The sequence below is a fragment of the Bubalus kerabau genome, chromosome 13 (genome assembly GCF_029407905.1).
Source record: "Bubalus kerabau isolate K-KA32 ecotype Philippines breed swamp buffalo chromosome 13, PCC_UOA_SB_1v2, whole genome shotgun sequence".
Taxonomy (NCBI): Eukaryota; Metazoa; Chordata; class Mammalia; order Artiodactyla; family Bovidae; genus Bubalus; species Bubalus kerabau.
This window is the reverse complement of record NC_073636.1, coordinates 68,247,657-68,261,389: the sequence shown is the minus strand read 5'-3', so window position 1 is coordinate 68,261,389 and position 13,733 is coordinate 68,247,657. Positions and strand designations below refer to the sequence as shown.

At 52.2% G+C, this 13,733-nt stretch overlaps 1 protein-coding gene across 3 annotated transcripts in view; it reads right to left on the bottom strand.

Moving 5' to 3' along the window:
• Nucleotides 1-13,733, bottom strand: part of PPP1R16B (protein phosphatase 1 regulatory subunit 16B) — a 103,413-nt gene that overhangs the window by 15,785 nt on the left and 73,895 nt on the right. For all 3 annotated transcript variants that reach the window (XM_055545037.1, XM_055545038.1, XM_055545041.1), the window contains exon 3: nt 3,556-3,626. In XM_055545037.1, the coding sequence (XP_055401012.1) occupies nt 3,556-3,626 (71 nt within the window). The remainder of the gene's footprint in view (nt 1-3,555; nt 3,627-13,733) is intronic.

The following is a 13,733-nucleotide window of genomic DNA, read 5'->3' as shown; positions in this document are numbered from 1 at the left end:
GAACTAGATCCCTCATGCCACAACTAAAAGATCCTGCATTCCACAAGTAAGACCTGGTGCAGCCAAATACATACTTACATACAACCAAATACATACATCCATACGTACCACACACATACACACCAAATACATACATGCATACGTACCAAGCACACATATACATACCAAACACACACATACATACCAAATACATGCTTACACACATAACAAATACGTACATACATACCAAACACACACATACATACCAAATACATGCTTACAGACATAACAAATACATGCATACATACATACATACCAAATACATACATATATATTTAAAAAAGAAAAAAAGAATCGGGGGTCAGCCCTGGACATATGAGACATATAGGAAATGAGCAGAGATGGTGCCAGGTTCTCTTTATGCACCATCTGACCTGGGGCTGGCTGGGTCTGGGGGCATCTCTCCAGACAGGAGAGGCAAGGGTGACCCAGTGGAGCAGAGCACTGCCTCAGGTGGTCGAGAGAAACATGCAGTGGCACGGTATCGCCAGCAGAGGGCGCCAAAAGCACCAGAGTGAGGCAGTCTGGAAAGGCGAGGGTCCCCCGGTGGGCGGTCACTGGCAGATGAGTTTGGGATGGCTTGGTCTATAGGAGGAGCCAGGAGCAGCCCAGACTGTGGGGTGAGGGGACAGGAGGGCCAGAGATCCCACCACGAGGGGCTGCAGAAATAAGGCAGGGCGGTGGACAGGTGGAGCGATTACGCACATAGAATTGCAGTCGTGTGAGAAAGATGCCCAGGGGCTGGGCCAGTTTGCAGCTGGGAAACTCGACCTGAGTACGGGCTGGGTTGGGACCTGGGTGCAGGAGTGCAGTGGGGGCTGGTACGTGGTGGAGGGGGACAGCGTCCTCGCCCGCATTCCCCAAGGTGGGCCATGGCACCTGGCACCGATGACTCCTCCCGCCCCCTCACTTCCCACGTTCAATCCATCACCGGCTGTGGATCGCGTCTCCTGACTGCTGTCCCCATCCCCACTGCCCTGGCCGAGGCTTCATCATCTCTCTCTTTCTCCCTGTCACTCCCCTTTCACACACCCTCAGCCAGAGAGAGCTTCCTTGTTAACCCAGCCATGCTGCTCTCCGTTTACAAAACCTCTGAAGGCTCCCTGTTGCCAAAAGCAGAAAATCCATAGGAAGCTCTTGTCACTGTGCTCCTTCGTTGTCCTGGAGCAGTAGTGATGATGACAATGACAACAATAACAACAGCCCCAGAACAGCAGTAATAGTAAAGGTCACATGGCCAATAATAGGAGTTAATGCTTTTTGAGGAGTTACTAGGGCCATGCACTTTGCTAACTTTTGGCCATGCATTGCCTCAGTGAATCCTCAGGAAAACACTTTCAGGGCTCCGTAGCCATGTAGGGCTAGAAGCTACGGAGCTGGACAGTGTCCATACACAGAACATGTCATCATCATAAAGGTTGTATTGGACGGTGCTGCCCTGAACCTCAGTTTCCTGAGCTGTAAAATGGGGATAATAGTATTTCAAAGAGTTCTTGTGATGATCAACCCACGCTTCACATATGTGAAGTGGTTCTGTTAAGAAGTGAACATATGACAAATTTTCATAATAATGAATGAAAATCATTCAATCGTATCTGACTCTTTGTGACCCCATGGACTGCAGCCCACCAGGCTCCTCTGTCCATGGAATTCTCTGGGCAAGAACAATGGAGTGGACTGCCATTTCCCTCTCCAGGGGATCTTCCCAACCCAGGGATTGAACCTGGGTCTCCCGCATCGCGGGCAGATTCTTTACCATCTGAGCCACCAGGAAAGTCCCTCCATAATAAAAATATGTAATATTTACCCAGTGTCAGATGATGCCTATAGGGTTTTGTATATTTATTTAATCTTCACAACAATCCAGTGACATGGGTACTTGTTATGCCTCTTTTACAGATGAGGAAAATGAGGCACAGAGAGCTTAAGCAACTTGCCCAAGGTCACACAGCTAGACCCTGTGGATGCATGAAGCCCCACGAGACAGAAGAGAAGCCAAGAGGACACACAGGGAGCTCCCAAGCTGATGGCTGAGGGTGGGGACTTGCCCCCGGGGCTTATGGGTAGGGCAGTGGCTACCTTTCCCGCCCTCAGAGGGAGATGGAGAAGGTCTCGCCAGCCCAGGCTTCCAGAGCCTGGCCAGGCCACCTCCACCTGCTCTGCAACTTGGGCCAGGGCACAGGGAGGTTCAGCGTGTTCCCTCATTAACTCAGCAGGCACATACTGAGCACCTACTGTATGCCAACATGGTGGGGCACAAAGTGGATACACCAATGAGAAAGAGACATGATGAGCTCTGCCCTCATGCAGTGCAGAGTCTTGGGTAACCAGAGACCAACACTAAATGGTCCCACTAATGGCTGGAAAGCTTCCCTGATAGCTCAGTTGGTAAAGAATCTGCCTGCAGTGCAGGAGACCCCGGTTCGATTCCTGGGTCAAGAAGATCCACTGGAGAAGGGATAGGCTACCCACTCTAGTATTCTTGGGCTTCACTTGTGGCTCAGCTGGTAGAGAATCTGCCCGCAATGCAGGAGACCTGAGTTTGATCCCTGGGTTGGGAAGATCCCCTGGAGAAGGGAACGGCTATCTACTCCAGTATTCTGGCCTGGAGAATTAAGAGTCGGACGCAACTGAAAGACTCACACTTTCACTTTCACTGGCTGGAATGACAGAGGTGCTCAGAGGATGTAACAGCACAGCTCTCAGACTCTAGCTGTGCACGCACCTAACACTGGGTGAGATGCGATGGGGAGCAGAGAGTGTGTGCAAAGGACCGAAAAGTCAAGTAGCTGAAGGCCTGGCGGTCAGCATGGCCAGCTCGGCAGGGCACTGGGGTGCTCCTTACTCTTAGTGTTATGCGAAGACATGGGACTGCTCTGAGTAACATCGGAAGATGTTGGGTCTGAGCATCCCTGCGGCCACAGCACGGAGGGTGGATCAGGGCAGGATGCCTGAATGCTGGGGCCCAGGGAAGGGGTTGCTGCAGCATGAGATGATGAGAAATGTCAGCCAGAGCAGCCCCTCCCCAGCCAAGCGGGGGTCGGGGCCCATCTCACTGCCCTAAAGAGGCTGTGTGTTATGACCGCACATGGTTCCTGGCCAGAGTCCAAAGCGGCGTGACCTTAGGCAGGTCCCATAACCTCCCTGTCAATCACTGCTGTCACCAGGGTGGTCGGACGCCTTGGTGGGTGTGAACAAATGTGCTACGTACACTGTCAAGCTCTGAACAAACTTGCTTTGTGTGTCAAACACTTTGCCAGGCAGCGACGATGCAGCGGACAAAGGCTCCCTGTACCCGGAGGCAGTGTGTGCGCCATGCACGTGGGCACGGGGCTCTGTGGGCGTGTCTGTAACAGACACATTCGTCTCTAGAGCAGACAAGAGCCTTTCAGAAGTGGCAGCTGCAGCTCCCCTCCCCCTCCTCCCTGAGGGTCCCGGGCAGGAAAAAGCAGGGAGGGAGATGGGGCATGTGTCTAGGTGGGGAGCAGGGAGTCAGGGGTCCTAGCAGGTCCTTACCTGGTGCAGGGCGGTGAGTCCATCTTCGTTGCACAAATCAGGGCTGACCTTATTCTTCAGGAAGTAGCGCACTGCAACAGAGGGGAAAGAGGTGACTGTCTTGTCACGCACTCCATGTGCAGGGGTAGGGGGGACCCAGGTAAGACCCACTGTCCCCCAGGTCCTGGCACCATCAGTCGTATTTACTCCTTACAAACCTCCTGCCTCTATCCTCCCCGACCCGTTCAAACCTTAGTTCGCATCCTGGACCCAAGTGCAAAGGGAAAGATGCGGGGGTCAGCACGCACATACAGGTACAACTTCTTTACATTCAAGCCTACCCGCTCAGAGACTTGGACCACGGCACAGAGGGGCATCAGTGAGTTCATTCATTAAGTCAGTATGCACATATTAAGCACCTACTGTATGCCATCGTGGGGTAGAGTGGTGAGATACACCAAGGAGCAAGAGACATGGATTCTGCCTTCGTACGGCTCAGAGTTTGGGAAATGAAAGACCGACATCCAATGAGAAGATCCAGCAGCCCTGCAAGACCTTTCACAGACCTCCGTGCTTTAGGTTACCCGTTTCTGGTCAGTCTCCAGGCAGGCCACTCCCACAGGGTGAGGTGTCCCTGAGGCCAGTGGGATGAAGCCCATGGTTTCCCTTCTGGTCCATCTTACCCTTCCCTGTTCACAGGGCTCCAGGGCCGAATGTAGAGCCTGCGCAAGCCTGTCCCCAGATCCAGCTTCCCAAGGGTGGACCACACAGCAAGAAAGTGCACCTCTAGGCTGAAGGGGCGACCACAGGATGGCTGTTTGCAGAGCCAATGGAGGAACTTGGCTACACAAGCTGGCTGAGGCCCTCACGATGCAGAGAAAGCCAGGGACAGAGGCCAGGGTCCTGCAAGTGCAGAAGCAGGCCGGCCCTGGCCCCTCGGAGCCCCTCCCATGCCCACCTAGTCTGAAAGTGTGAGTCAGCTGTGTCCGACTCTCTGAGACCCCATGGACAGAGAAGCCTGGTGGGCTACGGTCCATGGGCCCTGTGGACCCTAGGAACCCTATGAACCGTAGCCCACCAGGTTTCTCTGTCCATGGGATTCTCCAGGCAAGAATACTGGAATGGGTAGCCATTCCCTTCTCCAAGGGGGTCTTCTCGAGCCAGGGATCTGGTCTCCCTCATTGCACGCAGATACTTTTATCATGTGAGACACCACCTCGTCTGGCTCCCTCAAAACACTAGCCGAAGTGCGCGTCCCCTAATGCCCATGGGGGGTGGTGTCTCCGCGCCACCACCCACACGCTGGGGCAGGGCCACTGTGGTTTCCTAGCCGATTTGCCTCTGCTGTGGGGGGACAAACTCAAGTGAACTGTGAAGGGTAGAGGGCAGGTCATCCATTCTGCACGCTGAATATCCGCTGGGCAACCCCAGAGGGTGCGGGGGAGGGAGATGAGGTCTCCGGAACCTCAATGGAATGGGGGCTGTCTTCATTAGACGCAGATCCAGGAACCACAGGCCCAGCGGCGCCCTTGGCCTGAGTGTGACCAGAGGTCCCTGCGAGGGGGAGGCTGAGGTCTCCACCCAACTTCCTGGCAAGAGGTGACATCTCCCACAGACTTGCCCAAGATGCTTTCATCACTGCTGGGGGTCAGGGGGACAAGGGGCTTATATATGGTTTACACTCAGGTCCTCTGGAGCTGCCCTGTACACTAGGGAACCACTGGCCACAGTGAGCTCTTGGGGTTTTTCAAACGTTAACTTGTAAAAATTCAAAATTCACTTCCCTCAGTCACTCTGGCCACATTTTAAGGACTCAACAACTACAAAGCAAAAGTGGTAGTTGTTCAGTCGTGTCCGACTCTTTTGTGATCCCGTAGACTGTAGCCTGCCAGGCTCCTCTGTCTGTGGAATTCTCCAGGCAAGAGTACTGGAGTGGGTTGCCATTTCCTACTCCAGGGGATCTTCCCAACCTAAGGATCGAACCCAGGTCTCCCGCGTTGCAGGCAGATTCTTTACCGTTTGAGCCACCAGGGAAGCCCCTAACAACTACAGGTGGCTACCATATTAGAAGGAAATGGCAACCCACTCCAGTATTCTTGCCTGGAGAATCCCAGGGACAGAGGAGCCTAGTGGGCTGCCCTCTATGGGGTCGCACAGAGTCGGACATGACTGAGGCAACTTAGCAGCAGCAACCATATTAGAAAGTGCACAAATAGAACATTTCCCATCTTCACAGAAAGTTCTATTGGACATCACTGCTTTGGGGCATTACACATGGAAATTAACTACATCACCAACTGCTCAGACCCTTCCGTGGCTCCCTACGGCTCTGGAAACCCTGACGATGGTGTAGAAGGTCCGCATGATGTGTGCCCTGTCTGCAGGCCTCCATCTCGCACAGTTCCAGCAGGACCATTCATTCACACTGTGGCCTGTGAGAACGGCACCCCCTTAGGGCAGAGGAGTTCGTTCAGCTGTATACGGCACTCCCAACTTACCCGCCTCTCCAGTCTTTTTCTTAAATTTTAAACACCTTTCACAATAGTCTTTTGTCAGCTACAGAGTCACCAAATCTCCTATGATTTCTGAGCTTTTGCACTGCCTGTTTCCATTACCTGGACAACTCAGTCACCCATGCATGCATGCATACATCCATCTAGCCTCACCCACTCATCCACCCATCCACCATCCATCACCCACCTGCATCCATGCATCCATCCAGCCATCCACCCACCCATCCACCATCCATCCATACACCCACCGGCATCCATTCATCCATCTATTCATCCACCCATCCACCATCTATCCACCCACCCTCATCCATTCATCCATGCAGTCATCCACCCATCCACCAATCATCCATCCACCCACAGCCATGCATTCCAACACACACACACACACACACACACACACACACCTGTCTCACTCCTCATCCTTTACATCTCAGCTAAAACTTCCCAGATGAAGCCACTCCCCTGTTTTGCACACCCACAGTATCTACACATGTCGTATATAGCCTTAGCACAACCAAAATTACATAACTATCTGGGTAATCATGGTGGGCTTTGGGTCTGTCTGCTATGACCTGGCACTCACTGTTGAGGTCTGGCACACAGTTAATCCTCAACAAGCCTTCCAGGACCCTGACTTACTTGGTGGCCTCCTAGCTCAGTCCAAGGACACAGCTTATCCATCTTTCAGCACAGCAGACCACCCTGTAGGGCTGACCCGAATGGCTCACGTCTACAGTATTCCGCGCGGCCCACAGGGACTTCCTACCAGGATGCACAGTACCGGTCTCAGCCTCAAGGCCATATTGAGAACACTATGGCAAAGGCACTGATCACTGTGGCCCAGCCTGTCCACAGGCCACAGGGGTGTCCTGAGCCTGACAGCTGGCCTTTGGAAGAGATGTGACCACAGTGTCCCTGTGCATCACGGAAGGTTCTGGAAGGTTCTGCTCCCATTAGGCCAGGGTTCAGATCCTTTGGGGGTGGCTGGTGAACAGGATTCCGGTCTGGGAGACACTCTTTGAGGCAGAAATTAAGCGTCAGCTGCCTAAAGCCGTCTTTGTGAGCAGTAATTATTAGGGTGTTCTCTGTGCGATGTGGGAACCTAAGACATATAATTACTCCAATGTCGGGCAGTTATTTTCAGCCCAAGCGGTGGGACAAGTCATTTCCGTCTCTAAGGAGCCGTCGACAGTCATGACCCAAGGTCCCTCTCTGTTGGTTCTACTTGTACTTTAGTTGGGAGCATGGTTCTGGACACAACCCACTGAAGCAAAGACTCCACCATCCAGGACCTAGCCAGGCCTTCCTGCCTCTGGGGTTCAACAACAAAATGATTCTTCTGGACTTCCCTGGTGGTCCGATGGTTAGGAATCTGCCTGCCAATGCAGGGGACGTGGTTTGATTCCCTGGTCCGGGAACATTGCACTGACGCAGGGCAACTAAGCTCATACACCACCACTACTGAGTCCACAACTCTAGAGCCCGTGCTCTGCAACGAGAGCCACCGCAATGAGAAGCCCGCACACCGCAACTAGAGAGAAGCCCCTGCTCATCGCAGCCAGAGAAAGCCCTCTCGCAGCAATGAAGACCCAGTGCGGCCAAAAATAAATAAAAAATTTTAATGTTAAAAAATGATTCCTCTACTCCTCTATGAACACTGTCTTTTTACTGAGCCCCTCCTATGCACCTGGGTCGATGCAGAACTGCTTTGTTTCATGGGTTCATGTCTAATCACTCCTCCTAGAGAAAAGGAAAGTACAGCTCACCCCCACACAAGACCGAGTCGAGGAAATCGGACCCTCTGATTTCTAAGCCCAGACTCTTGACCACAAGTCCGCTCTTTTCTGCCCCCGGGGCCAGGCATGGCGACCAGCAGCGCTGGAGTATTCAGAGCTGGGCTAAACGCTGGTGTGGGGAGGAGGAGGATGGGAGCGCGGACACAGTGACCTCTGCTCTGTGAGCATCAGAGGCCCTTGAGTCCCAGGCCAAGCCTCTTCTTGCAGACAGAGGGGCTCAGAGATCTACAGCCAGGACAGCAGAAATACCGCAGGCCCCAGGGGTCATGGAGAGACATCTCAAGGGACAAGTTAAACACAAAGTTGCTTCCTCTCACTCCCTACTTAAAACTCTCCTGGCTCCACATTGCTCCTAGACTAGAGTTCAGGGCTTCCCTGGGGCCTCCGTGGTAAAGAATCTGTCTGACAATGCAGGAGACGCAGTTTCGACTCCTGGTCCAGGAAGATCCCACATGCCATGGAGCAACTGAGCCCATGCACCACAACTGCTGAGCCTGTGCTCCAGAGCCCAGGAACTGCAACTACCGAGCCCACGCGCCGCAACCACTGAAGCCGGTGTGCCCTAGAGCTTGTGTTCCACAACAAGAGAAGCCCACACACCGAAACCAGACGGTAGGCCCTGCTCACCACAACGCGGCAACAAAGGTCCAGCACAGCCTAAATGAATAAAATCATACATAAAAGAATCGAGTTCAGAATTCTTCCTTGGCCTTCACTGGGTCAGCAAACTATGGCCATAGGCTGTATCTGGCAGGCAGCCTGTTCCGATAAATGAAAATTTCTTGGAACACATCTGCACTCACTCATTTACATATTGCCTGTGACTGCTTTTACCCTACAACACCAGAATTGATTAGTTACAGCAGAGACGTATGGCCCAGACAACCTAAAATATTTACTTTTAATATCTGGCTTTTTACAGAAAAGACTTGCTGACCCTGGTCTTCACAGTCCTGCATGGTGTGGTCTTGCCTACAGGGCTACCATCTTGCTATTTTCATCAGAGTCTATGGGAATGGCTTGCTCTGAAGTTGTGCAGTGTGCAGCCTGCTCAACTGGACCTAGCCATCCTATATCCCTAGCTCTCGAGGCTCTTCTCTTGCTTTCTGAACACCTTGCACAATAGAGGTAGCTGGCTTAGGGGGATCTGAGGGGTTGGTTGGGGCTCAGAAAAGACAAAGGCAAGAAGGGCACGCATTCTTCTCCAGGTGGGTGCGCCCACCACTTCTCCTGGTCGCCCACCCCCCGGTCTGCTCCCTGCCTCCCCAGCCCCAACAAACACCAGGCTTGCTCATCAGTTTGTCCTCATGACCCAAGAGTCCCCATGCATTTGTTCAGCTGTGCCTTTAGGCAAGTTATTCCTCTTCTCTGGGCATCAGTGTTCTCATCTGTAAACTGGGGGTCACAACAGCATCTCCTTTGTGGGGATGCCATGAGGGTCAAGCAAGAACCTCTGAGAGCTACGACTATCACTTATATTAAAAGCAACAACCACCACTGAGCTCCTGCTTGGTCCTACTCTGTGCCGGGTGCTAGAAATGTAAACGTGAATATCTTGCATTTCTCAAGAGCCCCTGACCTGGTCTTAAAAGACAAGGACCATCTCTCTCCAGGGGGCTCTGAGCATCTGCCGGTTTAAGGACCACAAGTAAGGCCACAGCCAATGTCCCCACCATACCCCCCCATACAGGCGAGACCCCACTGAGATGGTAAAGAGGTGGCTCCCGCCCTCCCCTCGTGTATTCCTGCGCCTGGCACCAGCCCCGTCGCTCCGCCCACACCTCCCTGGCAATCTGGCTGGAATCTGGGCCAAGCAGGGCCATCTGCTCCCCTCTGTCTCCAGCTGTAGCGAGCAAGCTGAACCGGCCCATCTCGGCAGGAAGCTGGTGGCGGCTGCCTTTGTAGGGAGAAATCACTGCTGACAAGCTTGTGTTTTCTTTGCCACCTGACCCACTCCGCCCCATCGAGCAGACTGCCTGACCTCGGGCTGGTCAGTGACATGCAACCACAGGTGTGACTCCTGTCTTGGGCAGTGGGGGACAGCAAGGCAAGAGGCATCTGCCCACTGGATGGATGGACCTTGGACAATCTACATCTGCCGGGGGTGCCCTGGGGCTGAGCTGCTGCCGCCTGGCCACATGACTTGCATCCACAATCATGTTTGTGGGACACCCACTCACCAGGCCCTCCTCCCTTTCCATCTCGCTTTCTTTCCTGCCCAGCACTCAGCAACGAAGCCTCATCCTCCCACTGCCTCCTAGGCGCTGCATGATCTAGTTTCTGCCCCTTTCCACCCCCACTTTATCCCACCCACACCTCCTCCCTGAATCCCTCACCAATTCAGTCACACGGGCTTCTTCCATTTCTTAAAGAAAGACAAAAAGGGAGCTCCTCAAGGCCTTTACACAGAGCTTTCTGCACCTGGAACCCTCTTTCTTCCATGACTTGAGCCAGCAAACTCTTCTTCATCCTTCCAATTCTAGCTGAAATGTCACCTCCTCCATGAGGCCTTCCGAGATCACCCCAATCTCAGTCAAGATGCCTGAATGATTCTGTCCCACAGTATCCTGGACGTTTGCATTTCTGCTTTGCAGTAGTGCCTACTGCAACCAATACTTACAGGGTCATTAGTGAGCATAGATTAATTATATAGTTATATATGTTTAGTTTTTTTAGACTCCATGAGGGCAGGGATACCCCACTGACTGGTGTTCCCAGTGTCCAGAATGGAGCCTGGCTCAGAGCGGGGGCTCAAGAAATATCCATTGTAGTGAGAACACCTGAAATCTACTGTCTTAGTAAATTTCTAGTACTGAGTACAGCATCGTTATTAGCGATAACCACCATGCTGTACACTGGAGCTCTAGATGCAGTCATCCTACATAATGGCAACTGTGTACCATCTGGCCAATATCTCAAAAAAAATGTAACCTACACGAGGCAACTGGAGAAGGAAATGGCCATCCACTTCAGTATTCTTGCCGGGAGAATTCCACGAACGGAGGAGCCTGGCAGGCTACAGTCCTTGGGGTCGCAAGAGTTGGACATGACTTGGCGACTAAAGAGAGCGAGAGACTGAGGAGATGGATGTGTTAATTAGCTTAACTGTACTGACCGTTTTTCTCTCTGTATATAAAGGTAGATAGATAGACGTCATGTTGTACACCGTAAATATGTACAATTTTTATTAAAATTTTAAACAATCTATCGTGTGAAGGAGCAAAGGTAGGAAGGAACGAGAGGAGAGAGGATGGCTCTGGGGGTCCATGGAGCTCCTGGTTCCAACTCCTCATTCCAGGGGCCATGGGACTGTGGGACATGGTCTCCCGCTGGGGACATATGCATAGTCCCGCAAACACAACACAAAGAGTGTGACTCAAGGACTGAAGAGCAACAAGCATGGATTTTGCACAGACATGCAACAGCAGATACCCCTCCTTGAGCCTCCGGTGGCGGTGCAGCCAGACCTGGAAGTTGAGCAGCAGCCCACTCCCAGGCCGGGTACCAGACACCCATCATGACCCTTCTGCCCCGGATCTCAGTCCTCACTCTCAGTCTACCCTACACGTTTGGTGTTCTTTCTATAATTCAGCATTGACTGTGTTACAGGCACTATCTTAGGAGCTTTATGTCTATCAAATTCATTAGTCCTCCATTTACATCTATCAACCCCATAAATCCACTTATGAGGACCAATGACCTGCTATTATCAATTGATTGCCTGCCATTATCACCCCAGTTTACAGGTGGGAAAACCGAGGCTCGGGCTTGAGCTCGTGAAAATGACTTGCCCAAGGGCACGTGTCTAGGAATGGCAGAGCTGGGATTTTAACTCCCAGATTCTGACTGTCTCCAAAGGCTGCTTAACCATTTTGCTAAAATCATGCCAAACAAGGACCTGGGGAAGGGAAGGAGGGCAGCCAAGAAATGTTTCAGATGGATGCAGATATGAGCGTGAAGAGAGCCACAGAGCTGACAGAAAGCTAGAGGAAAGGTCAAGATGTTACCAACAGTTCAGCATCCGGTACATGATAATAAGAGGATGACCACTAACGGTCATCCCCGAACCTTCTCTTTAGAGCAGTTTGCAGGTGAGGACTGTGGGGCAGGAGGTTAACGCTTAGCCCGAGGTCCCATGGCAGAGGAGTGGGGACTTCGGGGCGGACCGTGAGCACCACCACTTCCTCTGTTGGTCTTCCTCCTGCATCTCCATTCCTGGCAGACCCTACCCCTCCCTTGATGCGCCCCACCCCAAGCATCCTCAGGGCCTACCTCCAGCTGCTGCACCCCACCCCCTAGGCTGCACCTCCTCCATGGAAAATCATGCCCCCACTGGTCACAGTTCCTTTCCTTCCTCACGTCCCAGGTCTGCTTTGCTCAGTCTCATGGGATCCAGCACCTGCAGTCTGGTCAAACCAGATCCTTGGGCCCCGCTTCCCTCTCTGCGTCCCACCCCCCAGGGTGCTGGCAGGGCTGCAGGGGGCCCAGCGTGCTGCTCTGACCCTGCTTGAAGGGCCAGCACTCTCAGGAAGCAGTCTCTTTCCTCTCCTCCCAAGTCAAGGTTGTCCTGGGTCCTCAGCGCACTGCGCTTCCCCAGTCGCTCCACTGAGCAACTTCAACCTTTCCACCCACCACTGCTCCTCCTCAGAGCAGAAAGAGCCAGAAATAGCTGCTTCCAGGGGAGCCCAGCCGCCTTGGGCCGGGGGTGGAGTCAAGCCTAATGGTGGCTTCTGCAGGGGCTGGTGCCTCCCATCCCAGCGGCACGAAGTTCACCCCAGGATCCCGGGCCATGACTCAGCCAAGGAGAAGGATGGGCAAGGAAGACCTGGGTTTCCTTCAAAGTCACAGTCCCAGGCCCAGGGCCCAGGAGCCAGCCCTTGTTCTTCCCCGGGAAGCCCCCCTCCAGGGCCCATGTGAGGAGAGGAGGAGGCCGGACAACAACGAGTGTTGGTGAGGATGTGAGGACGTGGAACCCTCGTACACTGCTGGCAGGAATGTAAAACGAGGCAGCTGCTGTGGGAAAACTGGCAATTTCTCCAAATATAAATATAGGTTTACCATATAATCCAGCGATTCCACTCTTAGCTATAGACCCAAGAGAAACAAACATATATGTCCACACAAAAACTAGTATCTCGATGTTTATTTACATTATTTACAATAGCCCCAAAGTGGAAACAAGCCAAATGTTCATCAGTGGAGAAATGGATAAAATGTGGTATAGTCATACCATGGAATATTATGTAGCCACAAAGAGGAATGAAGTGCTGACACGGGCTACACCATGGATGTTTCTTGAAAACATCATGCTAAGTGAAAGAGGCCAGTAAAGAAAGATCACATATTGTGTGATTCCATTTATAGGAAGTGTCCAGAATAGGTAAACCCATAAGGATAGAAAGTAGATTAGTGGTTGTTAGGAGCTAAAGGGAGCAGGGAATGAGGAACGACTGCTTATGAGTACAGGGTGTCCTTTTGATGAAACTTCTCTGGAACTATTAATAGATAGTGGTAATTGTTATACAACCTTGAATGTTACACAACCTTGAATGTGAGTGCAATAAAGACCACAAACTGCACACTTTAAAGAGGGAATTTTGTAGCATGTGAATGCTACCTCGATTTTCTTTTTCTTTTTTTTCTTTTTTATTTTTTTTGGCTGTGCTGGGTCTTCACTGCAGCTCTTGAGCTTAGTTGCCTTGTGACATGTGAGATCTTAGTCCTCCCACCAGGAATCAAATCTCTGTGCCCTGCATTGCAAGGTGGATTCTTAAACACTGGACTACCAGGGAAGTCTCGATATCTCCATTTTAAAAGGAGAGCAAAGGGGTCTATGCTGGCCTGGAGCATGGCGCTATAAACTCATTTCCCTACCAGCCTGGGAGTTCTG